This window comes from Lutra lutra, chromosome 15 (genome assembly GCF_902655055.1).
Source record: "Lutra lutra chromosome 15, mLutLut1.2, whole genome shotgun sequence".
Taxonomy (NCBI): Eukaryota; Metazoa; Chordata; class Mammalia; order Carnivora; family Mustelidae; genus Lutra; species Lutra lutra.
The window spans coordinates 520568-543533 of NC_062292.1; the positions used below are offsets into that span (position 1 = coordinate 520568).

The window sequence follows — 22966 nt, forward strand, 5'->3', positions numbered from 1 at the left end:
CCTACAGTAGGCGGTACAAGCCCCAGCCAATCTCCCGGGGTGAGCCCTTGAAGAACAAGAGGGAGGGCTTGGCACGGCCCTGCCAGCGGAGGCGTCCTGGCAGGCAGCCGGATTCCGCAGGGCCTGACAAGCCGGGGCCCGCTGCAACAGCGGCAAATCCGCGGGTGACTCACACACTACCTGCGGGCCAGATCTGCCGCCAGACACAAATGGGGTTCAGAACTCCCACACTCACTGTGTCCTGCCTCGGGCTGCAACTCTGACACAACACAAGTGTCTCCTGGCTAAGGGGGGTTTTAAACATTTTTATTCATTTATGTGCTTGAGAGAGAGAGTGTGAGCAGGGGAACGGCGGGCAGAGGAAGAGGGAGAAAAAGAATCTCCAGCAGACTCCTTGCTGAGTGTGGAGCCCGCTGCGGGGCTCGATCTCACGACCCTGAGATCATGCCCCGAGCAGAAAACGAGAGTCGGACGTTAACTGACTGAGCCACCCAGGCGCCCCGGGACTGAAGTTTTAATAAACGTCTCAGAAGTTATTCCTGACAGGTCACCGAACGCTCCCTCCTCCTCCCGGCCCGGCTCCGCGAAGCAGGGACGTACCTCTCTCGCTGCCGCCTTGCCCTCCGGCCGTTCCCAGAGACGGTGAACAGCCTGCCCGGTTAGACTGCAGGCCGCGGCTCCAAGTCATCCAGGGTCAAACCGTGACACTCAACTACGTGATCAGTATCGTTGTGGGTTAAAAAACAAGGCAACATTATGGAATATTGAGACACGTATCTACTGTGTTTTATGGTAATTTCCGAGAAGTAATTCTAGAAGTACCTTGACCTGCAAAAACAGAATTACTGCAAAGTAAGGATAGATTACCTCTCGTTTAATTGTGCAGACTTGGATATTATTCTATTCTATTCTATTCTATTCTATTTCTTCTTCTTTTTTTTTAATCTATTTATTTGTCAGAGAGAGAGGAAGCACAGGCAGGGGGAGCGGCAGGCAGAGGGGGAAGCAGACTCCCACTGAGCAAGGATTCCGACACGGAACTCGATCCCAGGACCCTGAGATCATGACCTGAGCTGAAGGCAGACGCCCCACGACTGAGCTGCCCAGGCGCCCCCCCTCGTATCTCTACCTAGAACTCTGACTGTCATCAAGGGCAGCGTAGCCACTGCGGGTCTGCGGCCGCCAGACACGGGCCAGGGGGCGAGCAGGTGTCCTTGGCACTCACTCCGGGAGGGCGCTCACAGGCGAAGCTGCGGGAGCCACGGCGAGAGAGGGAGGGCCGAGGGGCTGAGAGGGCCGCGAACCCCCACAGACACTGGTGAGAATCTTCGACCGACCCACCTGCCCTCCCGGGTCCCGGAGCCGCCGCACCTCCTCGTCACGGAGGCGAAGCAGCTGGCTTCTGCCCCTCGCAGCTCCGAGAGCCCCAGCTTGTACTCAGACACACCATGGACTGCCCACGAAATGCCAAGACCCCACTGTTTTGGACGTTAGCACCGGGGACCGGGACGCCGCAGGCCTGGCCTTCCCCGGCCTTCCGGAAACCACACGCCCTCCTGCTGCGCTCACGGTGCCCGCGTGGGGATGTCTGGGACCAGGAGATCCGTGTCCCGGTCCACAAGCCCCTACGAAGCCAAGAAGGCCCCCGACCCCCCCATGGCCCACAGAAGTGAGGCCACCAAAGGGCCCCCGAGAGCCCGCGGACAGCAGGCCCAGCTCGGTGGGCGCCAGAGGCCGTGCGGGTGGAGGTGGCGGTTCTCCTGGAGGCTCTAACGCGGGGCCGCGGGATGTGACAGGACACGCCCATCCTCTCCTGAAGTTTTCTCAGAAAACCAGTTTCTGGGACAGGAGAGTCTCCTCCGACGTCCTCAAACCTCCCGGCAAGGGAGCGGCTCATTGCGTCCTCCGCCCGTCTTCCCGAGGAGCCCAAGCGGCCCGGAGGCTGGGCCCCGGCCCCGCTGCCCGTGGGTTTCACGCCCATCGGACGCTGGGTGGGCGCGGAAGACGCACCAAGACGCAGCCCTGCAGGCCCAGACGTGGTTCTGAACTTCCCACGAGCCAGGCGAGGGTTCTGACCCTTCTCACAGGGGCTCGTCACCGCAGCGCCTGCAGACGTCACACCCGTCAGTCGCCGCTGGGAGGCAGGGGTGGAGCTGGGGAGAAGGTTCTGGTAACTACCTTGCTTTGCACTAAGGTCCCCGAGATCGATGGTCAGCCCCCCCACCGCGACAGACCAGATGAGAGCCGGGGAGCGATCACGAGATCCCCGGGTGCCTCCCCGTATACCTGCCGTCCTTCCGGGCACTCACGTGACCGTTGTCCCAAAGGCAGCAGGTGCAGCAGGCTGGCCTCTGCCAGCCCAGAGCCCTTTTGTTCTTGTCCCCTCGGGGCCACCACAAACCTAGGAATGTCCTCGCTCCAAGCCTCTCACTGCACAGGCAGAGCAGGTCTGAGCTCTGGTCTGCTTGGGGAAAGGTGCCGAGGAAGGAAAAAACACAGCGGTCAGAACCACAAATGGCCCTAAGCCCCTGACTGAGTTCCTGATGTGCAAGTGGGAGAGACCTGGCCTTGGTCCCCTCTGCACAGACGTTATCCACTTGCGTACCTCACTGCCCTTCACAGCATCCTTCAGCAGCAACTAGAAGGCTGGAGGCTCTCCACAGACTGGGACCACGCCCACAAGGGTCAACACTGAGTCTGCCTCACGTCGTCCCAAACCAAGCGCCCGCACCTCAGCATGGAGACTTCCCGAGGCTTGGCCCTTGACCCATCCCCTTCTCTCTACACCCCTGAGACTCTCATCCATTTCCAGAGGGTTACTTAATTATTTTTAACTAATAATAAACAGTATTTGCAAAACACCGTGAACATACAACACGTCCCGACAAGCATCATCTCATTAGATCATCTGGGTAACTTCTGAGGCAGGATTTGGTCAAAATTATGCTTCTCCCCATTTCAGAAAGGCAGCCTAACCTATGGTTAAGAGCATGAAATCTACAACCAGAGAGTCTGGGTTCAAGTCCCGGCTCCACTACTCACTGGCTCTGTGACCTTGATGTGTCCCCTAAACTCTCTGGGCATGAGCTTCCCCTTCTGTAAAATGGGGACAATACTCGTGCTCAGGCACCCGTCTCCTAGGGTGGGTGGGAGATGTCAAGAGGTTAATATTTGTACAGGGCTTAGAATAGTGTTTGGAACCATGTAAGTGTTTGTTAAATAAGTAAAGCGGGGAAACTGAGGCTCAGAAAGGTTAAGTGCCTGGTCTGGGAAAACTAGGTCCGATGGTCACAAGGCCACCATCTGTCTTCAGCCTATCCGTTCACCACAGAAGACTCAGCACGGTGTGGCCTCACCTCCAATTCCGACTTCTCGCCCACCAACCCCTTCACGGGCCTCTGGCCCAGCCAGCCGTGCCGCGTGCTTCTCTGTCCGGCTTCCTTTTGCTTCGATCCCTCCGCCACTCGGGACACCCGCCCTGTGTGTGCGGCAGCGGCGTAAAGCCATACGGAGCCTGAAACGTGCTGTGGGCCGACCAGCCTGATGACTTCACGGGAAGAGGGAAACAAGGAAACAGACAAGTGGGGGATGGGGAGACCGAAGCCTGAAGAACGAGCGGAACAGACCGAGTCAGCACATGGGACCGGCCAGGCCTTCTAGGACCCGACGCCAAGGCACAGGCAAAAGCAGAAAAAAACAGACAAACTGGACTCCATGAAGACTTAAAAATCTGTACATCCAAAGGTACCATCTGCAGAATAAAAAGAAAACCCACAGCATGGGAGGGAACGTGTGCAAACCATGTATCTGACTAGAGATCCCTGTTTAGAAAACATTCAGAACCCCTAAAATTCAAGAACAACCTAAAACAAAACAGAACAGAACAAAAAACCCTGTGCCCAAAAAAGAGATGTAAGCAGCCAGCAGGTACACGAAAAGACACTCCACATCACTGAGCATTAGGAGCAGCGGATGAAACTACGAGGAGACACCGTCGGACCCTCGTTAGAACGGCTGCCATCAGGGACAGAAAACCACCGGTGCCGGAGAGGATGTGCAGAGATTGGAGCCTTTCCGCTCCGGCGCCCGGCATGCACTGCTAAGGCGTTTCTCAGAAAATCAAATACTGAGTTACCATGCGGCCCAGCCGTCCCCCTTGTACTCATGAACCCGACATCACAAAAGCAAGATCTCGAGGAGAGACGTGAGTGCCGTTTCTAGCGCCATTATTCACGCCCGCAAACGTGCAGAAGCAATCCAAGCGTCCACCGAGCGATGAGCGGGTACGCAAGGTGTGGCATGTCCCTCGGCCGTCACAAGGAGGCTGTGACGTCTGTCACAAGGAGGCCCCGACACGGGGGAACCTGGAGGACACTGCGCTTCGTGGCACTGGCGGGCACGGAATGACAGATGCTGGATGACTCCCTAACAGGAGGTGCTCAGAGCCACCGGGACACTCGAGGCAGAGGCGGGAGCTGCCAGGAAGGGGGGCAGGGGGGCTGGTTAACGGCTCAGTTTGCCAGGAGGAGGAGAGTTCGGCGATGGATGGCGGGAGTGGTTCCACAACCCAGATTCCACAACAACAAGGGCAGTTCCACGTTAAATACAATAGAGGAAAAAGCTGAAAAACATATTTATTCAGGGTTCCTTCCCTTTAACACCTCTGCCCACAGGGTCTGGAGAGTCAGCAAGGGAAGGCAGCGGCTGGATCCCCCCAGGGCCGGGGAAGAGTGCCTCTGGCACCAGGAGTGAGCCCGCACCCCAACACCGGCAGGGAGGGCTGAGTCTGACCGGGATGATCCCTCCCTCCCCCGCTCGTCCAGCACGGACCCCCAGGCTGAGCCTACCCAGTGACACAAAACTCAGCCTCTTTGCTGCAGGTCCTGTCGTGCTGGGGATGCGAAGGACACTCTGTCCTAAGCCGGGCTGCACTCGGACCCAGGGACCGCCAGATGAGTTTCAAAGGGCCCTTGGCCTCCCTCCCAGGCCATCAGCAACACCACCCCCTGGCGTGTCCCGGGCGACGCGGAGGGGGCGACCAGCCATCTCAGCCTCTCGGAAAGTTCACAAACCACCAGCCGCTCTCACCATGAAAACAGCTCGGCAGGGTAGAGTCCTAAGTCCAGGGGGAAAAGCCCTTCGGGAAAGGCAGGGAACGCAGCGTGGTCTGACCACTGCTGCCTGGGGAAGGGGCAGCATCCTGAAGGTCGAGCCAGACCGAACGACGGAGACCACTCTTCCAGCCGCACGTGAGGCGGCAACCTCTCCTTTGCCAGGCCCCTGGACACCCCAGCCAGGGCCACGGGACTCCCGTGGGCAGAAGACCACGCCAGCTTTTCCGGGGCAGGTGCGGATCCTGCCTGGAACCAGGATCCCAGCCGTTCCCAAAGGCAAGGCTGGGTCAGACCGGGTCAGAAGAGCCCTGGGCTGTTCCAAATTCCTGCTGCTGCTGGGTCCCCTGTTCAGGCAGAGAGAGCCAATGCCGCCCCCCAGAGCTCCCAACTTAGACATCCAAGTGGCCACTCGGCATCTCCATCTGGTGTCACAAGCATGGCAAGCCAAGAATGTCCCCAACCAGACTTCACTCTCTCAGGCCCGCCCCTCCCAGGGTCTGCTCCATCTCACGTTACGGTTGCCCCAACCTCCCAGTGGCTCGGACCATAAACTCGGGAGTCACTCCCGACCTCTCTCTCTCCCACAGTTGCTATCTCATTCATCAGCAAGTCTGTGGGCTCTAATTTTGACAGGTTTCTGGAATTCAGCATCTTTAACTATCTCTGCTACCATCACTCTGGTCCAGGCTATGCTGTATCTTCTCTAAATTATTAAAATATCCTCCTTACTAGCCTACTCGCATCTGCCACTGGCCCCCTTCTCAACACAGCAACCAGAATGAGCCAGTTCAAACAGAGCTCAGAACAAACAAGTCACCGCTTTGTGTATAACCCCAAAAAGGAGTCCCATATCACTCAGAATAAGCCCTGCAGTTTCCCCCATGATCCGGCTCTCCGTTACTGCCCCAACCTCGTAACAAAAATTGCTTTCTACACCCACTCCAGCCGCACCGACTTTCTCACTATTTTGCAGACGCATCAATCATGCATCCACCTCAGGGCCTTTGCATGCGCTGTTTCCTGTGCCTGGAACGCCTTGACCCCAGGTATCTTTGGAGGCTGCTCTTCCACTTCCTTTAGATTTTAACTTAAACCGCATTTTTGGCAAGGTCTTCCCAGCCCACGCTACCTTTCAGACCCCTTTCCAACACTTCGTGGCTGTGATCCCTTCCTTACTTTTTCTTAGTGTGGATGCACATACTTACTCATCTCGTTAATGTTTTTCTCTCCTGCAAGATGGTACGCCTCGTGAGTGCAAGGAATTCTGTTCTGCAAATTCCTTCACCAGCACCTAGAACAGTGACTGACAAAGAAGAGGTACCCAATATGTGTGATAGATAATCGATTGTATGAATGGACCCGGGGCTCCGGGTACCCTGGCACACTGGATTGACCCTGGAGTCCTGGCACACTGGGTAGCTCTCGCTCTGCAGACAAAGCAGACGCTATTCGCCACCCAGTCATCATCCCCTCTCCCCTCTCAACACAATTCTCACAGCACTTGGGCACTAGATACGCCAAAAACAGATGTGCTGCACAGAGCTTGGGCGGCCGTCAGACCCAGCCCCAGTCCACGGGAGTCCACACGTGGCAAAGGCTCTCCATTTCCTGATAAAAGGGGACAGACTCAGCTATAGCTTCTGCCCTTTCTCCTCTCCCCGCTCTCCTGGCTGGAACTCAGGAGAGTTCGAGAGGCAGCCACCTTTCGACCAGGTAGCCGGAAGTCCCACGCAGGAAGATTAAGGCCCACACCACATGTCGGACTGCAAAGCCGCCGTGCTCAGCCACGCTAGTCAACCCCTTCTTGGAGAAGTCCTTGTCGGACGGTTTCCCTTCCGTGCCACGTAGAGCAACGCCACCTTGATACGCCTGGTCAAGGTGGGAAGAGACACAGCGGAAGCTGAACCGTGCCGTGCTGTCATCCCACTGCTGGTGAGAGTGGGCGCTGGGGGGTCTTCATTCGCCCTCCTCCTCCTCTCCCATCTACCCAGTCCCCGGGCCACGGTCGCACAGTGAGCCGAACTCGCCCACCCATCCCCAGGATAACCACAGAATCGAAGACTCCAACTGTTACAAAGAGAGGCCTGCAGTAACGCCTTCTTTTCCAAAAACGCAGGAAAACCTGAGCTAACCCTTGGAAATGCCTCATTCTGCAGAGTTGAGTTTTATGACTTGGTAGGGTTTTCCCACCTTAGTATATCAGAACTCTTTATTTTAAACTCTTAACCAAGATTATGAAAATCTATCATACATTTCTCTATATTTTAAAACAAACTATACAAAACATAATGGTTTTCACGTTGACTCAAGGTCATTAAGTACCAAGATAAACGGAATTCTGACTTGGGAAAGGCCTTCGGGATGAATTCCAGGGCCCCAGCTTTCTCCTGAAGGCACAGGTTAGAGGACGGCGGTCACGCTGTCGCCCACGCGGACATCCACCGCAGGCCGCAGACGTGGATGCCCTCCGGCCGGATGAGGGGACGGCGTGTCCTCTCACACAGAATGTGCCTTTACGTCCTTCTTACACTTTCTCTGCCCTCCTCCTAACTTTCGGCCTCCGAAGTAGGCCTATCTCGAGTTCTCCTCACGTAGCTTGTTGAAGGCCTGCCTGGTAGTGAAGGCCGCATGTCGGGCGGAGATCTCCAAGTCCTACAAAGGACATCTCCCCCCGCGCCCTAGGGGACAGTTGCTTTTCTAACCTCTCAACCCTCTGCCATGTTAGTGACATAGAAGCTGTGGCACATTCCGGAAAAACGGGAACCCTGCAACAGCTCTGAGCTCAGCATCTAATTTTGATATTTTTTAGGTAGTAAGAGGGAAACTGCTGAATCTAAGGGCAAAATCATTGCGCCCCACTGGGTTTTCTGCCACAGAAGGAAGCCAGATTCGGAAGCGCAGATGAACGTGTACGGAAGGTCTGGGGTGACAGTTTCCCAAAGGGCCAGTTCAAACATGAGTTCCTGGGAGAGGCTACAAGGACATCTGCGGACAGCATCTGCGAGGCCGAGTGACAGGGCAGAGTGGTACCAGTCCTTGGCCATCCTGACCCCCTCTTATCTCTGTCTCCTCTCCGAACTGCCCTGTCACACACCCTCCGAGCCTCCCGTTCCCAGCTGCGGGCGGCCGCTCACTGCCAACCAAAGAACCTGTGGCTTGTGCACCCGGGAACTAGGGTTCTTCCAGTGTCTCTAGACGCTGTTGTGCTCAGTAAAATTAAAATTCGTTTTTCACATGGTTATTGATTCAAAGCAACTTTTTGCAATGAAGCATTTTCTCCAGCTGAAGTTCTATTAAAAGGCGAGGCAGATCCAAGAAGCCTGGGGAAAGCCCGGAAATCACTACCAAAGCCATTCCGGGCCCCTGACCTCCTTGTTGCCACTTACGTGAATGACAACAAACTCAAGGTCCACCTTAACAACAAAATTCTGAAGAAAACTTTCTGGAAATTCCGCCCACACAGTGCCCCTTACTAGCTCTGACTATCTACAGTTTTCCCTTTACGTTTTATTCCGTCGGATATGCATGTCCTAGCGCAAGGTTTTACTTTAGGTGAGGACACTTACGCCTCCAGAAAACTTCTGGATTCTTCCTCAGTTTCCCCTTTGAATTCCCAACAGCACTTTGCACGTGGGAGAAAACATTTCACAGCCCCCGACCCTCTAATATCGACGTCAGTCTGATACTCAATATAAAAAACAGTTTCTGGACTCTGGACCAAACCTAGGTTTGAGTTTCATATAAGCTTTCATTCATTTCATTCATTCATTCATATAAGAGTTTCATTCATCAGCCCTCTGAGCTCCTAACCCTCTGAGCTTCAAACGCTCCACGAAGAAAGGGAGTGAAATTAACCCCTCTTTATGTGATTGTCGAGAAGAATATATGACCTTGCCAGAGCAGCTGGGCGATAAGAAGAAATAAAAGGCAGCCAAACTGCAAAGGAAAAAGCAAGACTGGGGCGCCTGGGGGGCTCAGTCAGCTGAGCGTCTGCCTTCAGCTCAGGTCATGATCCCATGGTCCTTGGATCGAGCCCCGCATCAGGCTCCTTGTTAGTGGAGAGCCTGCTTCCTCCTCTGCTCCATCCTCCTGCTCATGCTCAAGCTCTCCCTCTCCCTCTCGGTCAAGTTAAAAAAAAATAAATCTTTAAAAAAAGAACTAATGAATGAAATCAGTAAAGTCCCAGGATACAAAATCAACATACAGAAACCAGCTGCATTTCTATACGCTCATACTGAGCTGTCAAAAAGGGAGATCAAGGGGTGCCTGGGTGGCTCAATCGGTTAGGTGTCCAACTCTTGATTTCGGCTCCGGTCATGGTCTCAGGGTCGTGATCGAGCCCCACACTGGGCTCCACACTGGGTCTGTGGCCTGCTTGGGATTCTCTCTCTCCCTCTTCCTCTGTCCCTCCTCCCCAACCCAACTGCACACTTTCTTTAAGAAAAAGAGAGAGAGTAAGAAAATAATCCCATTTATAATTGCATCAAAAATAAAAAGATACCTAGGAATAAACTTAACCAAGGAGGTAAAAGACCTCTGAAAACTGTAAAACACTGATGAAAGAAACACCCTCAGATGACACTAATAAATGTACGGTGTACCATGCTCATGGACTAGGAGAATTAATATTGTTAAAATGTCCATAAAACCCAAAGCGATCTACAGACTCAATGCCATCCCCATCAAAATACTACCAAAATCTTTTTTTCATTTTTCTCAGAAGTAGAGCAAAGAATCCTAAAATTGGTATGGGACCACAAAAGGCCCCAAATAGCCAAAGAAGTCTTGAGAAACAAGAAAGCTGAACACATCACCCTCCCCGATTTCAAACTGTACCACAAAGTACAATAATCCAAACAGTATGGCGGTGGTATGAAAACAGACCACACAGATCAGTGGAACAGAATAGAGAGCCTAGGGGCGCCTGGACGCTTCAGTCGGTTAAGTGTCCAACTCTTGGCTTCAGCTCAGGTCATGACCTCAGTGTCGTGCGATGGGGCCCCAAGTCGGGCTCCAGGCTCAGCGTGGAGCCTGCTTAAGATTCTCTCCCTCCCTCTCCCTCGGTCCTCCCCCAACTCTTGCTCCCTTAAAAAAAAAAGAACAGAGAGCCCAGAAATACACCCTCACGTAAACGGTCAATTAAGCCACACGGAGGAAAGAAGGCACAGCAGAGAAAAGGCAGAGTCTTCAATAAACGGTGCCGGACGGCCGGACGGCAACCAGCGGAAGAATAAGCCAGACCACTTTCTGACACGACGCACCAACATTACCTCGAAATGGAAGAAGGATGAAAGTGTGAAAACTGAAACCATAAAACTCCTGGAAGAAAACACAGGTGCCCAGCTCTTCCACACTGGTCGAAGCAGCGCTGTTTAAGCCAGATGCATCGAGAATAACAAAGGTTCAGCACCTGCGAAAACATCAAAAAAGCTTCTGCACAGCAAGGGAGACCGTCAGCAAAACACAAAGGCAACCCACTGGCTGAGAAAAGGTATTTGAGAGTCATTAAGGGCTTAATATCCAAAATATATGAACACAACTTCATATAAAAAAAACAACCTGATTAAAGAATGGGCAAAGGACTTGAAAAGACATTTTTCTGAGAGTGACACAGTTGGCCAACGGGCACATGAGAATGTGCTTGTCATCACTTAGCCTCAAAGAAATGCGACTCCAAACCGCGGTGAGGAAGCACCTCCACCTGTCCACCGGCGAGTATCAAAAAAACGACGGGGCGCCCGGGTGGCTGGGTAGGTTAAGCGTCTGCCTTCGGCTCAGGTCACAGTGTCGGGTCCTGCGTGGCCCGGCGATCCCTCTCCGGGGTCTGCAGGTGAAGACGACGGAAACACCAGCTCAAAGAGAAACCCGCACCCCTACGCTCGCTGCGGCGTTACTCACGATGGACAACGTGGAAACAAGCCGAGGGTCCATCCTCGGACGCGTGGAAAGGCCGTGGCGTGTGTGCACCATGGGGTAGTCTCGGCCACGTGGGACCACAAAACCACGCCACCTGAGAGGACGCGGACGGCCCCAGCGGGCATCGTGCTGCGCACATCGGTCAGAGAAAGACGACCCCGAATCCCACTCCCACACAGAATCCGAAAAACTAAACAGACTGACAGATGCAGGAAAGGACACTGGCCGGGCGGGTGGCGGCGGGGGGACCGGTGAGGGGTGGACAGGCACAGACCTGCGGTTACAAAGTAAGGCACAGGGACGGGACGGGACGGGACGGGGCGCGCGGCGCAGGGAGCCGGTCGGTGAGGCTGTGCGGGCCCTGAGTGCGGGCGGACCGGGCCAGCGTCGGGCGGGTCCCCTCACGACAGGAAGCGAGGAACGCACAAGGAACGCGTGAAAGCAGGGAGTCGCGTGGTTTGCAGAGGATGAACTCAAAAGATGTTTAAGCTACTGAAGACATGAAACGAAAACTCCACCTTGGTTTCCCCTTCAAACTGTAGTGAAAGTCAGAGATTTCATTCGCTGAGTTCAGCGGATGGCACAGAAGAGAGAGGCTGGGACGGCAGACGGACGTGTCTGGACTCCGTGAGGGGCCCAGGGCTCCACTGCTCAGTCACCCCGGAAAAGGGCTCCGGCCCAGAAGTGAGCCGCTTCCATGCCCAGCGAGGGGGCGCCCCTCGCGGTCGGGCGGGGCGGGTGGCAGGCACCCAGGTGACCCGCTCCAGGCCAGGAGGCTGCTGATGTTTCTGCCATCACCCCTGCCCTGGGGGGCCACGCTCATCTGTTTCACGGGAAACAGTATCAGGACGGCTGGCGAAGGTCGGCAAATGTCCATGCAGAAGACTCTAGATCACAATCGAACACACTCACGACCCCAATATTCTACATCAGTGGTTCTCAGAGGAGCTTCTGCTCCCATGCCCACTCCTGCCCACCCCCGTCCCCACCAGGAGGATTCTCTGGAAATGCCCGCGACATTTTTGGTTGTCACATCTCAGAGGACAGGACTGGCACGTAAGGCCAAGGACACTACTGAACACCCACGACGCATAGGGCAGCCCCGCACCAGTTGTCCGGCCCCGCATGTCAGTACCACAGAGGCCGAGAAATCCGGTTCCATGGGAACGCTGTGGTTCGTTTTGTCTTTACTGCATGTACTTACCCAATGGACCGAAGGGAAGTGAAACGATTCCCTCCGTAAAACACACACGCTCCAAGAAAACAGGAGAGACAGAGACTACGCCGGGAGTAGGACGAAGATTACTTCTATCACGAGATAAACAATGCTACTACGTTCATTGGTTTCTACCCCAAATTATTTGTTTTTTTTATCCTCCTGGAGACCATTGAATGCATTAAACTCATACTGCTAAAATTGAGAATATTATCTTTCCATGTTTTAAAGTAATATCACTTCTGAATCCTTTTTTTCCCTGATGACTGTATCTGAGACAGATGCCATCCCAGAAAGCCCCACGACCGAAGGGGGTCCCCTCCCCTCCCACACTTGCCATACCACCACTGGTTCCTGGATACTCCAAGCTTCCCCCTTCCCACCCCTCACTTGGCTACCCCTAAAAAGATTTCCTGAATACCTACTCTGTGCCAAGCCACTGGGACCCCGCACTGAATGAGGTACCAAAATCTGTCCTCCCTGCAGCGCAGTCGTGGGAGAGGGGATGAGCACAGTGAAGAAGCAGACACCAAATATACAAAACAAATGCGGAGAGTGGCAGATGCCACGAAGAGAGATACAGCACGGTGAAAGGAGGAGGAAGGGGCGGGTGGTGGGAGTGGGTAGGCAGGTCTCCCGCAGGTGACATCTGATCAGAGCAGAAAAAGATGCAAAGGAATTTCAGACCACAGGAAGAGCCTGTGCAAAGGCCCTGTGGCAGAATGGTGAGTACACTAGGGAAACATGAAGAAAGGAGAACAGCAGACCACCTAGAGTCTGAGGCAGATGACACAACAGAGGCCACCAGGATTATGTTGAGGACCATGGATAAGAGCTCATGTCTGACAGAGGTCCCTGGAGCTGACAGTGTGGCTGACAGGTTTTCAAAAGGGTCACTCTGCTGCTGGGTCACGAATGGACGGAGTGGGAGTGCAGACGCAGAAACACCAGGTAGCAGGTGGCTGCTGTAGCCCAGTGACAGGTGAAGGCTTGGACCAGGATTGTGGTAAGGAGGTGGTGTGAAGTGATCAGATTCATTAATCTCCGACACTGCAGGGCACTTGAGGCCACAGGAGCCACTCAGCCTAGCCATGTTATCTCACACACGGTGAAACCAAAGCCCAGAGAGCTGAGCGAGCTACTCAGCCACGCACGTAATTACTGGTAGAGCCCAAACGTCCTGACTGCCCTCGGAAGGTGAGCCTCTAGAAGGCAGTCCAGGTCAAGTGCGAGACCAAGGCGAGGACGGCCTCCTCACGGAATCCAGCACACCTTTCCTTGAGCTCCCGCGGCACCTGACGCCTGGACCGAGTTCACGTTCTTCTGAGACCCCGTCTCCCCTCGGCTCCCATCTGCTGCTCTCCCTCTGTCACTCCTTGCTCTCCTGCTGTCAGTGCTGCTGCTTCCCAAGGGACCCCTGCCACGCAACTTCTTCCTCTCCCATCTACAGAGGGAACTAAAGGTGTCCCTCTACATCCCTTTGCTCTGGCAGCCGTCCCCAAGTTTCCTCTGGAGTCACCCTTTTCAGACCTGGAGTCCATGCGCCTTCATGGATAGGACACAGGATTCACACCTCGCCGCCCAGCCCATTCCAACTCCCTCTGACCCACTCAGTTTATGAGAAGTGAGGGCCTGTTGCAGGGTTAGCTGGGGGCAGAGACCGCTGCCCTCCCCCCTAGATTTGAACCTGCAGCCCCTGCCCTAGCCAGCTGGAGGGGAGAGCCTGAGACAAGAGCAGGTAAGAAAACGAGTCCTGACAAAATTGCTTGAACCTGGGCCCCATGCCCGAAGCCAGACCCACTCCTGAGCTTCCTAGGGATGTGAGCCGGCCACTTTCCTTTCTGCTTCAGCCAAAGGGAACCAGATTTTCTACCCCTTGTAAAAGGGAGTCCCACCTGATACCTCACATCTGTCTCTGTGTGCTCTGTCCGTACCCACCTGCACAGCGATGACTCCCAACTCTCCCCCGGGATCCCGGACAAGCCCTCGGAGCTCCAGAGTCGCACCCGCCCACCCAGGAGATATTCCCGCCCATCTGTCACACCCAGCCCCTCAGCCGGACGCGCACAGAGCACCGGTCACCGGCGACTCTCCTACCGTCTCAATACGCTGGTCTTCATGGCTCTCGCCACCCTCGAAAAACATCACCACCCGCCCTAATCCCTCCAGACAGAAACCCGGGACACCAGACAGCACTCCTGCCAGGTAATCCTGATGGGGCTAAGGCCCCCGACTGCCTTCTTCTGAGTGTGTGACCTTGGGAGATGAATGAACATATCTGAGCCTTGGGTTGTCACGTGGACTTGCCTGTTTCAAGGAGAGGCTGTAGGTAGAAAGCAGTCACTGTTGGTTCCGTTCCTTATCACAGACACCTAGTGCATCCGTAAACACTTCACGGTCACCGGCCACTGCCATGACCCCAGCTGGGAGCCTCCCTGTCTTTCTCTCGATGACTACTCTTATCTTCTCACCTTTGGTCTCCCCCGAGCCCTCACCAGAGCCACTGGACTAATGGACTCCTAACCAGCCTGGTCACACTCTGCCAGGTCCAGCCACCTGCACCGTGTGCTCACTTATAACCCCCTCCAAGGGGGCTCTCCGGACACTGAGGGCTGTGCTCCAGCTCCACAACCTGGAACAGCAATGTGTCCACCAAGAATGTCGATTCTTGGGGCGCCTGGGTGGCTCAGTGGGTTAAAGCCTCTGCCTTCGGCTCAGGTCATGATCTCAGGGTCCTGGGATCGAGCCCCACATCGGGCTCTCTGCTCAGTGGGGAGCCTGCTTCCCTTCCTCTCTGTCTGCCTCTCTGCCTACTTGTGATCTCTCTCTGTCAAATAAATAAATAAAATCTTAAAAAAAAAAAAGAAAGAAAGAAATCCCTCTAAAAATGAAAGAAAATAGAGATCCCACATTGGCTAATGAGGCTCACGGACGAATTCAAACCCTGACTTCCCCATTGTCCGAGAGGAAGGAACCTGAAAGACGGCAGAAGGAAAGAAACAGTCATGTAAAAAATTTTTTTAAGATTTTATTTATTTATCTGACAGAGAGAGAGAGAGATCACAAGTAGGCAGAGAGGCAGGCGGAGGGAGAGGAGGAAGCAGGCTCCCCGCTGAGCAGAGAGCCCGATGCGGGGCTCGATCCCAGGACCCTGAGATCATGACCTGAGCCGAAGGCAGATCCTTAACCCCCTGAGCCACCCAGGCGCCCCAATAATGTAAAATATCTTTAAGTGAAAAAAAAAAGCAAAGAAAGAATGGAGAGGAAAGAGAAAATGTAAGAAATATAAGTTAATCCTGAGACAGGAGAAGGCTTCCTAAGCAGGACAGAACTCGAGGCCCACAGAAAAGTGACACAGATTCAGCCTCGTAAAAAGTCATCACTTCTGCACATCACAGTGAGCAAAGCTGGGGAAGAAAACATAAAAAGGCAAGATACTTGCTTTATTAACAAGAAAAGAATTAAAGTCCAGAATTTAGAAAGAGCACCAAGAATTGATGAAACCACAATTTGACAGAAAAGGATTTCACGGGGCAATTTGAAAGAGTGTAAATTAATTAAACTTTTTTTTTTTTAAGCACTAACTTGGGAGAACCTAAAATGCACAGAACTCTGATAGGGAATGGTATCTAAGATGTATGTTAATTTTTAAAAACTCCATAAGCAGAACAGGGTGGCAGAATGGTATGCCACCATATTTAGAGAGAAAAAAACGGAAAACACATTCACCTACAGATGCACAGGCTATTTCTAGATGGATACACAAAAAGTGGAAAAATTAGTTGCATCTAAAAAGGGAAATGGAGGGCTGAGGTAGGAGGGAGGTGTTGACTCTCAGAGCCTGTGAATGTTGTGCTTCATATACACTAGCTAACCCCAAACATGACCTATCCCCAAGCAAGTAAACAAGTAAGTCAATGAATTCAATCTTCTTCTGCACAATCTCCAGATCCCACTAAACAAAGGGAATTATGCTTAAATAAACATTTAAGATGACATACCCTTTGGCTCACCAGCTTGACTGCTAGGAGCACGTTTTATGCAGAAATGCCCCCACGTGCACAGAGACGTGTTTGACTACAGCGCCTGTAAACGGGATTGTTCAAATGAATCACGGGGAATCTCCACCGTGAAATACTATGTAGCCATTAAAAAGAATGAAGCATATCTAAGTTCTTTTCTTCTTTTAAGGATTTCACTTATTTATTTGAGAGAGAAAAAGAAAGGGAGCAAGGGGGGACGACGGGCAGAGGGAGGAGAGACGCTGACTTCCTGCTGAGCAGGGAGCCCGACAAGGGGCTGGATCCCAGGACCCTGAGACTGTGACCTGAGTCAAAATGCCACCCAGGTGCCTCTCCGTATTTGTTGGTTTGTTTGTTTGTTTTTAAGTAATCTCTAACCCTAATATGGGGCTTGAACTCATGATCCCAAAATCAAGAGTCACACGCTCCACCAACTGAGCCAGTCAGGCGCCCCTATGTTTTTGACATTGGAAGACATCCAAGTCCCATTGGGTTTTTTTGTTTTCTTTGTTGTTGTTTTTAAATTTATTTACTTGAGAGAGCGAAAACAGTGGGCGAGGGAGAAGCAGTCTCCCTACTGAGCAGGGAGCCCAATGCGGGACTCGGTCCCGGGACCCTGGGATCATGACCTGAGCCGAGGGCGGACACTCAACTAACTGAGCCAGACAGGCACCCCCCAAGTCCCATTGTTAAGTTAAAAAAGTAAGTCACAGAGCACACAGTAACATATGATCCCCACTTATGTATTTTTAAAAGCATTTTCAGTATAGTAAGGCTGGTCCTAAAGCTGGCAATGCAGTTCATATTTTCACCACATTGTGCAATATCATACCAATAACCCACATATTCCGCATTCACCTGTACGTCCAGACTTGGCTGGCCTATACTCAGGCACTGCAGAAGGCCTAGAAGATATTACACGCACAGTGGTTCCCTCTCAGGTGAGGAGAGGGAAGGAAAAAGTGGAGGGAATTTTATTTTCCCTTATCTTTCTCTATTTAAAAAAAAAAAAAAACTTAAAAAAATTCTCTATTAAAAAAAACTTTTATAATAATTCGTGTTTTTTTAAAAAGTTACTACCTTCTAGGCATCCTTCCCATTATTCATCCAAGGTCACATTTTGTGAGTGGAGGGGGCGGGTGCAGGCCACCTGACCTCAGACGGTGCTCCTGACCCAGCGCTCCCTCACCTGCTCCTGGAATAAAAACCAAACCCAGACCCCAGTCTGCTGTGTCCCGTCTCACCCCAGCTCACACAGAAAACGCCCCCCTGTAGGCTCCCCGCCTTCCTGAACAGATCTGCCCTGAAGGCCTGAGGGCCTGTAACTGGCCAAGGGAGCGCGTACCACCGAGTGTGAACCACCGGGCTGCAGGCCTTCTCCGTGTGGAAGGCTAGAGTCAGACGCCATGCGCTGGCGGAATGAAGGCCTGAGTGTAAAGTCAGCTCTTCCTCCCAGCTCCAGGCAGCACCCACAGCAACCTTGTTGATGCTTTTTGTTCTCAAAGAAAAACAGCTAGAAGACGCCACTCCCCCCTCCAGTCATGCTTTAGTGCATCTCAGGAGGACAAGTGCTTCCAAGGTCTAGCCCAGAGGCAGCAAGCTGGCAGTCTGCGGGCAACAACGGGCCTACGCGCATAATTGGGCTGCTCTGCACATTCTGAAAATTGTTCTGAATTAGTTGCCAATTTTAAAAACATGGGACTTTTTTCCCCATAAAAGGTATAGCCTTCCCCCAAAATTCACGCCAAGCAACAGGGTGCTGGAGCTCCGTGGCACCTACACGAGTCTCCTTACAGGGAAGCATGCTCTCAGCACTCCCCACCTCTGCAAACGCCCCTCCCCCCACACCAGCCCTCCTCCTGTGGGAAGGCTTCCTGACTGTCCCAGGCAGCAGCACAGCTTCCCCCACAGGACCGCACCTCCTTTGCTGGTCATGCAGGTCAGTTCCAGCTCAGCCCATGCCGCCTTCCACAGAACCCAAAGAGCTCAGCCCTCTGAGCGCACCGTCCTCCTCCGTCTGACACTCCCAGCATGCAGGGCTGCAACGCAAAGAGATGGTAGATGGTGTGAGCTCCTGAGGTCTTGGACTTAGTGTCTAAAATGCCAATCAGGCCTCTTTTTGACGGGTCCCTAATCTTCCTGTCACGGAGGTAGAGCTTTGGGGCAGGGAGAAGCCCTGAGTTTGAGGACCCGTGTGTGTGAAAAGCATTGCCAAGTGTAGAGGCCTGAGTTCAATCCTGGCTCCTGGGCCCAGCCCTTACCTCTCCTGAGTCTGTTTCCGCACCTCTGAAACAGGCTAACTGCCCTTCACAGGCGAAGTGAAAGAAATTTCTGAAAGTGTGTATGAAAAGTGCTTATGAACATCCTACGGGTACAAAACAAGACAGGTGTGGACTGGAACAAGAAAAGAGGGATGCTGTGGAAGAAGTGACAGAAAGAGGCGACACAAATCCCAGTTAAAGAAAGCGGGATGAAGAGCCCCTGTCTGTGTGATCTGAGGTCCCCCCCTTTCTGCTTGGAGGGCCTGGGAAATGCGACGCCTCACCGGTCCCCAGGTTGCAGTACGCTGAGTCTGGGTCGGAAGGAAGAGCCACTTACTTCCCTGCCAGGAGCTCTCCCCAGCTCATTTCCAGGGCCGGGTCCCAGGGACAGAGGAGGCTGGCCCAGCTGGGGAGGAGGCCCGGTGACGTCCGTCCTCCCCAGCCTCCAGCTCGCTCAGGTGGCCTTGCCCAGTTGCCATTATCCACCCTGGACACATCAAGGCACGAAGGTCCTTCCCCTCCGAAGCCGCACCACCCCCTACTCCACAGTGAGGACGACCCAGCGACCTGCTCTCGCAAGAAGCGCTTTGCAGCCGCGGCGGGAAGGGACCGGAGCGGACCGACAGCCGCGGACACGCGCCAAAGCGATGCCAAAGCGCGGCTGCGGGAAAGCAGAGCCCTCGGGGGCGCCCCAGAGCGTCCCGGTTCCCCAACAGGCAGTGTCTGCTCACAGGCCTTCGTCAAAACGTGCGCGGGCTTAGGTCTGGCCCGGAGGCTGGACGAGGCCCCCAGAGCTCAGCGCACCTCCTCCCGCAGATGGGAGCGGCGAGGCGCCCGCCCCGCGCGCAGCGTCGGCCCCGCGACTTCAGGGCGCGCCTCTCGCCCAGGCTGGGGGGTGGGGACAGGGCGCGGGGCCCGGCGGGGACGACGAGGCTCGCCCGGTCCGCACGGATTCCAGCCGGGGGGCGAGGCCGCCTCGCGCCCCCCCCCCGTCCGCCCCGAGCGCAGCGTGAGCCCCGCCCTGAGGAAGCGGGACGCCCCGCACCGGGCCCCCCGCACGCACCGAGGTGCTCCCCGCCCGGGGGTCTGAGAAGGGGCCGCGGGCGGCGCTGGACACTCCGGCCGGGGGCACGGGGGCCTGTCGGAAGCCGCGGCCGCGGGGCGGGACGCGCCCCCAAGATGCTCCCACAAAGAGCTCCGGCTCCCCCGCGGCGGGCGGAGCGGGGCGTGGGGGGCGCCGAGACCCTCCCGCGCGCCCGCTCCGCCCGGAACTCAGCCCCCTCCGGCCCGGCCCGCCCGCCGCACCCCGCCGCCCCCGCCCCGCTCACCGCGCCGCCGCCACTCAGGGCCCGCCCGGCCGCCTCCCGCCTCGGCCGCCGCCGCCGCCGCCCCCCCGCCGCGCCCGCCGACCGCGGGTTTCGGGTTTCAGGCCGCCCCGCGCCGCCCCTCCCGCCGCCTGCACGCGGACCCCGGCGGGCGCAGGCCGAGGAACTTCGCGGCGCTCCCGCCCCTGCTCGGCCGCGCCGCCCCTCCCCGCTCCTCCCCTCCCCGCTCCTCCCCTCCCCGCTCCCCGGAGCCCCCCGCGTCCCTCCCCAGCCCCGCGCCCCCGGCCCCGCCGGCCGCTCTTTGTCTCGCCCTCCCCGCCTCCCCCCGCCCCCCGCTCGCCGCCTCCTCTGGCCTAATCGACCCCGTCGCTGCGGGCTGGGCCGTCCCCCTCCTCTCCGCCGCGCGCCCACGTCGGGCTCCCCCGGCTCCCCCGGCCGCGCCTTTATTCATCCCCGCGACGTCGAGGACCCTCTGCCGCCGCCGCGCCCGGTCCTGCGCCCCGGAAACCGCGCGGGGAGCGGCCGCGAGCCCCGAACCCACGGCCCCCGGGAGCGGGAGCGCAGACGCGGTGCTCGGAACCCGGGGCCCGGAGCCGCGACCCCCGCGCAGACCCGCTCGGCCCGTCCGCGGGACCGGGGGCTCCGTCCCCGCTCCCCTCCCGCGGCTCCCCTCCCCCCCCCCCCCGGCTCCCCTTCCCCCGCCTCCCCTTCCCCCGCCTCCCCTCCCCCCCCCCCCGGCTTCCCTTCCCCCGCCCCAGCTCCTCTCCCCTCCCCCGGCTCCCCCCCCCCGCTCCCCTCCCCCCTCCCCACGCCCCGCGCCGGCTGCGCCGCGGCCCCAGCGCCGGGAGGGAAAGTCCCGGCAAACTGCGAGCTGCGGGCGGAGAGCGGGGCCTCGGAACCGGCGGGTCGGGACGCACAAACCCAGCTCCCCGGACTCCCGCGAACGCCTCCGCGATCCGTCTGCGTGGACGAGTGTCCGGACTCGCTCTTCCCCCGGCTCCGGCCGGGCGCCCCGGGAGCGGCCCCGCCTGTCGCCCGGCCTGGAAGCACCGGTTAGAGCCGCGATTGACGACCCAGCGCCCGGCGGGTCTCCGGGGACAGACGGGATGATGGGGAAAAGCTAATGGGGCCTTAATATTCCTGTGGGACGGACGCTCTGTTGGGTCTAGACAGGAAGCTGGAGCTGCTCCGAGGCTAGGCCCCTGGAAAGCCAGAAGCTGAAGGAGTTCACAGCACTTTGTTCTCGGGATTATTTTAGCCTTTTATTCTGAAATCCTGGGTTTTGTGTTTTGTTTTGTTTTGATTTGTTTTGTTTTGATTCGCATTGACTCTGGCACTGGCTAATCTTTATGACCCTGGGGGAGTTACTCAGCGTTTCTGAATCTCAGCTCATTCCTGTATAAAATACACGTACTCAGACCTGCCTGTTGGTTTAAAAAGATGAAGTGAGATAATGTGAGTAAATCACCGCTAGAGCCTGAGAGCGGGGCGCAAAGTCCTCAGGAAAGGTCTAAGACACGCCATAGACCGTCCTGGAGAGAACAAGAAAAGCGATTACGGATCTTTCTCCTCCCTGTCCACGAGGACGCAGAGACGCCCTTCCCGTACCTGCTCCATTTCATCCTGACCTCTCCAACTGGAACCCTTTTTCTCCTCCTGCTGCTCATTATCAAATATATTATTTATCACAAAGGGGTTTCTTCCCATCGCTCATAAGCTCAGAACTTACTGTGCATTCAAAAATAGAAACTGCTCCCAACAAATGCATCTTTTCAGTTGCTCTCTTAACATTTTTTTCCCCTTCTGGTGCTAATATTGAGCTGTGAGCAGTAGTCACTCGGATGCAGAGAAAAGAAAGAAAAATTATTATCAGTTATTTCACTATCACTCTAGAGGGGACAGTTGTGTGAAAAACATGGCATGCATTTTGTGTGAGAATTTTTTTCACGAAAAGAAGAGACATACATAGTAACTCTCCTTTTCCAAGTGCCTTTCATCAGTCATTCCCTTCTGGGGTCCCCAAAAGACTTCTGAACTAAGATAATGAGAGGCTTTGTCCTAGGGAATCCAAAATGCTGGTTGAAGAATCTGCATATGGTAAGACGACTTTAAAATAAAGCATCTTGGGGCGCCTGGTTGGCTCAGTGGGTTAAGCCACTGCCTTCAGCTCAGGTCATGATCTCAGGGTCTTGGGATTGAGCCTGCTTCCCCCTCTCTCTCTTCCTGCCTCTCTGCTTGCTTGTGATCTCTGTCTGTCAAATAAATAAATAAAATCTTTAAAAAAATAAAATAAAATAAAAAAGCATCTTTCCAGTCCAATCGTCCACATAAAACAAGGCAAAGCAAAATGGTGAGGCATGCTGTCCATTCGGCATAAAATTCCGTTCCCACAATCATCAATCACATCTCAACTCCGGTGTGCCCTCCTCAGAGAAGTCTCCCCTGACCAGCCTACAAGAGGGTCTCTAGTCTCTGCTCTCTCTCAGAGCTCCCTATCCTTTTTCTGCATAAAATTTATCTCAGTGGATAATATATCTAATTCTTTTCTATTTATTTGCTTACAGTATCCCACCATTGGTAGATGCAAACTCCTTGGGAGCAGGGACCCTATCTGTGTTACTTACCACTATGGAACCAGGCCCAACTTGTTAAGTAAATGAAATGGAAAAATAAAAATAGATAAAGTATGTCTTCAGGGGCATCTGGTTATCAAACTTTAGGATCTGTAAGAATCCTTTGGAGATTTCTTAGATGCAAAACCAAAAGCAAGAGTGATTAAAGAGAGATTTGATGTGGGGCACCTGGGTGGCTCAGTTGTTAAGGTTAAGTGTCATCTCCCTTGGGCTCAGGTCATGATCCCAGGATCCTGAGATCAAGCCCCACAATGGGCTCCCCGCTAGGTGGGAAGCCTGCTTCTCCCTCTCCCACTCCCCCTGCTTGTGTTCCCTCTCTCGCTGTGTCTCTCTCTGTCAACTAAATAAATAAAATATTTTAAAAAGAGAGAGAGAGATGTTTGATGTGTTGGATTTCATCAGAATTAAAATTTAAGTGACTCCCAGGGCACCATCAAGAAAAGGAAAGACAATTCACAGAATAGGATAAAATATTTGCA

At 54.7% G+C, this 22966-nt stretch overlaps 1 protein-coding gene across 7 annotated transcripts in view; it reads right to left on the reverse strand.

Moving 5' to 3' along the window:
• Nucleotides 1–20793, reverse strand: part of GPR161 (G protein-coupled receptor 161) — a 44608-nt gene extending 23815 nt beyond the window's left edge. For 2 of the 7 annotated variants that reach the window (XM_047704607.1, XM_047704613.1), the window contains exons 1-3: nucleotides 19858–19914; nucleotides 18188–18307; nucleotides 17349–17463 (exon numbers count right to left, since the gene is read on the reverse strand). In XM_047704607.1, the coding sequence (XP_047560563.1) occupies nucleotides 17349–17368 (20 nt within the window). In that variant the 5' untranslated portion in view covers nucleotides 17369–17463; nucleotides 18188–18307; nucleotides 19858–19914. Of the gene's footprint in view, nucleotides 1–16247; nucleotides 16333–17348; nucleotides 17464–18187; nucleotides 18308–18866; nucleotides 19573–19857; nucleotides 19915–20771 lie in introns of those variants that run through there. The other 5 variants (XM_047704609.1, XM_047704608.1, XM_047704612.1 and 2 more) reach the window with 5 other exon arrangements.
• Between the last annotated feature and the right edge of the window lie 2173 nt (nucleotides 20794–22966).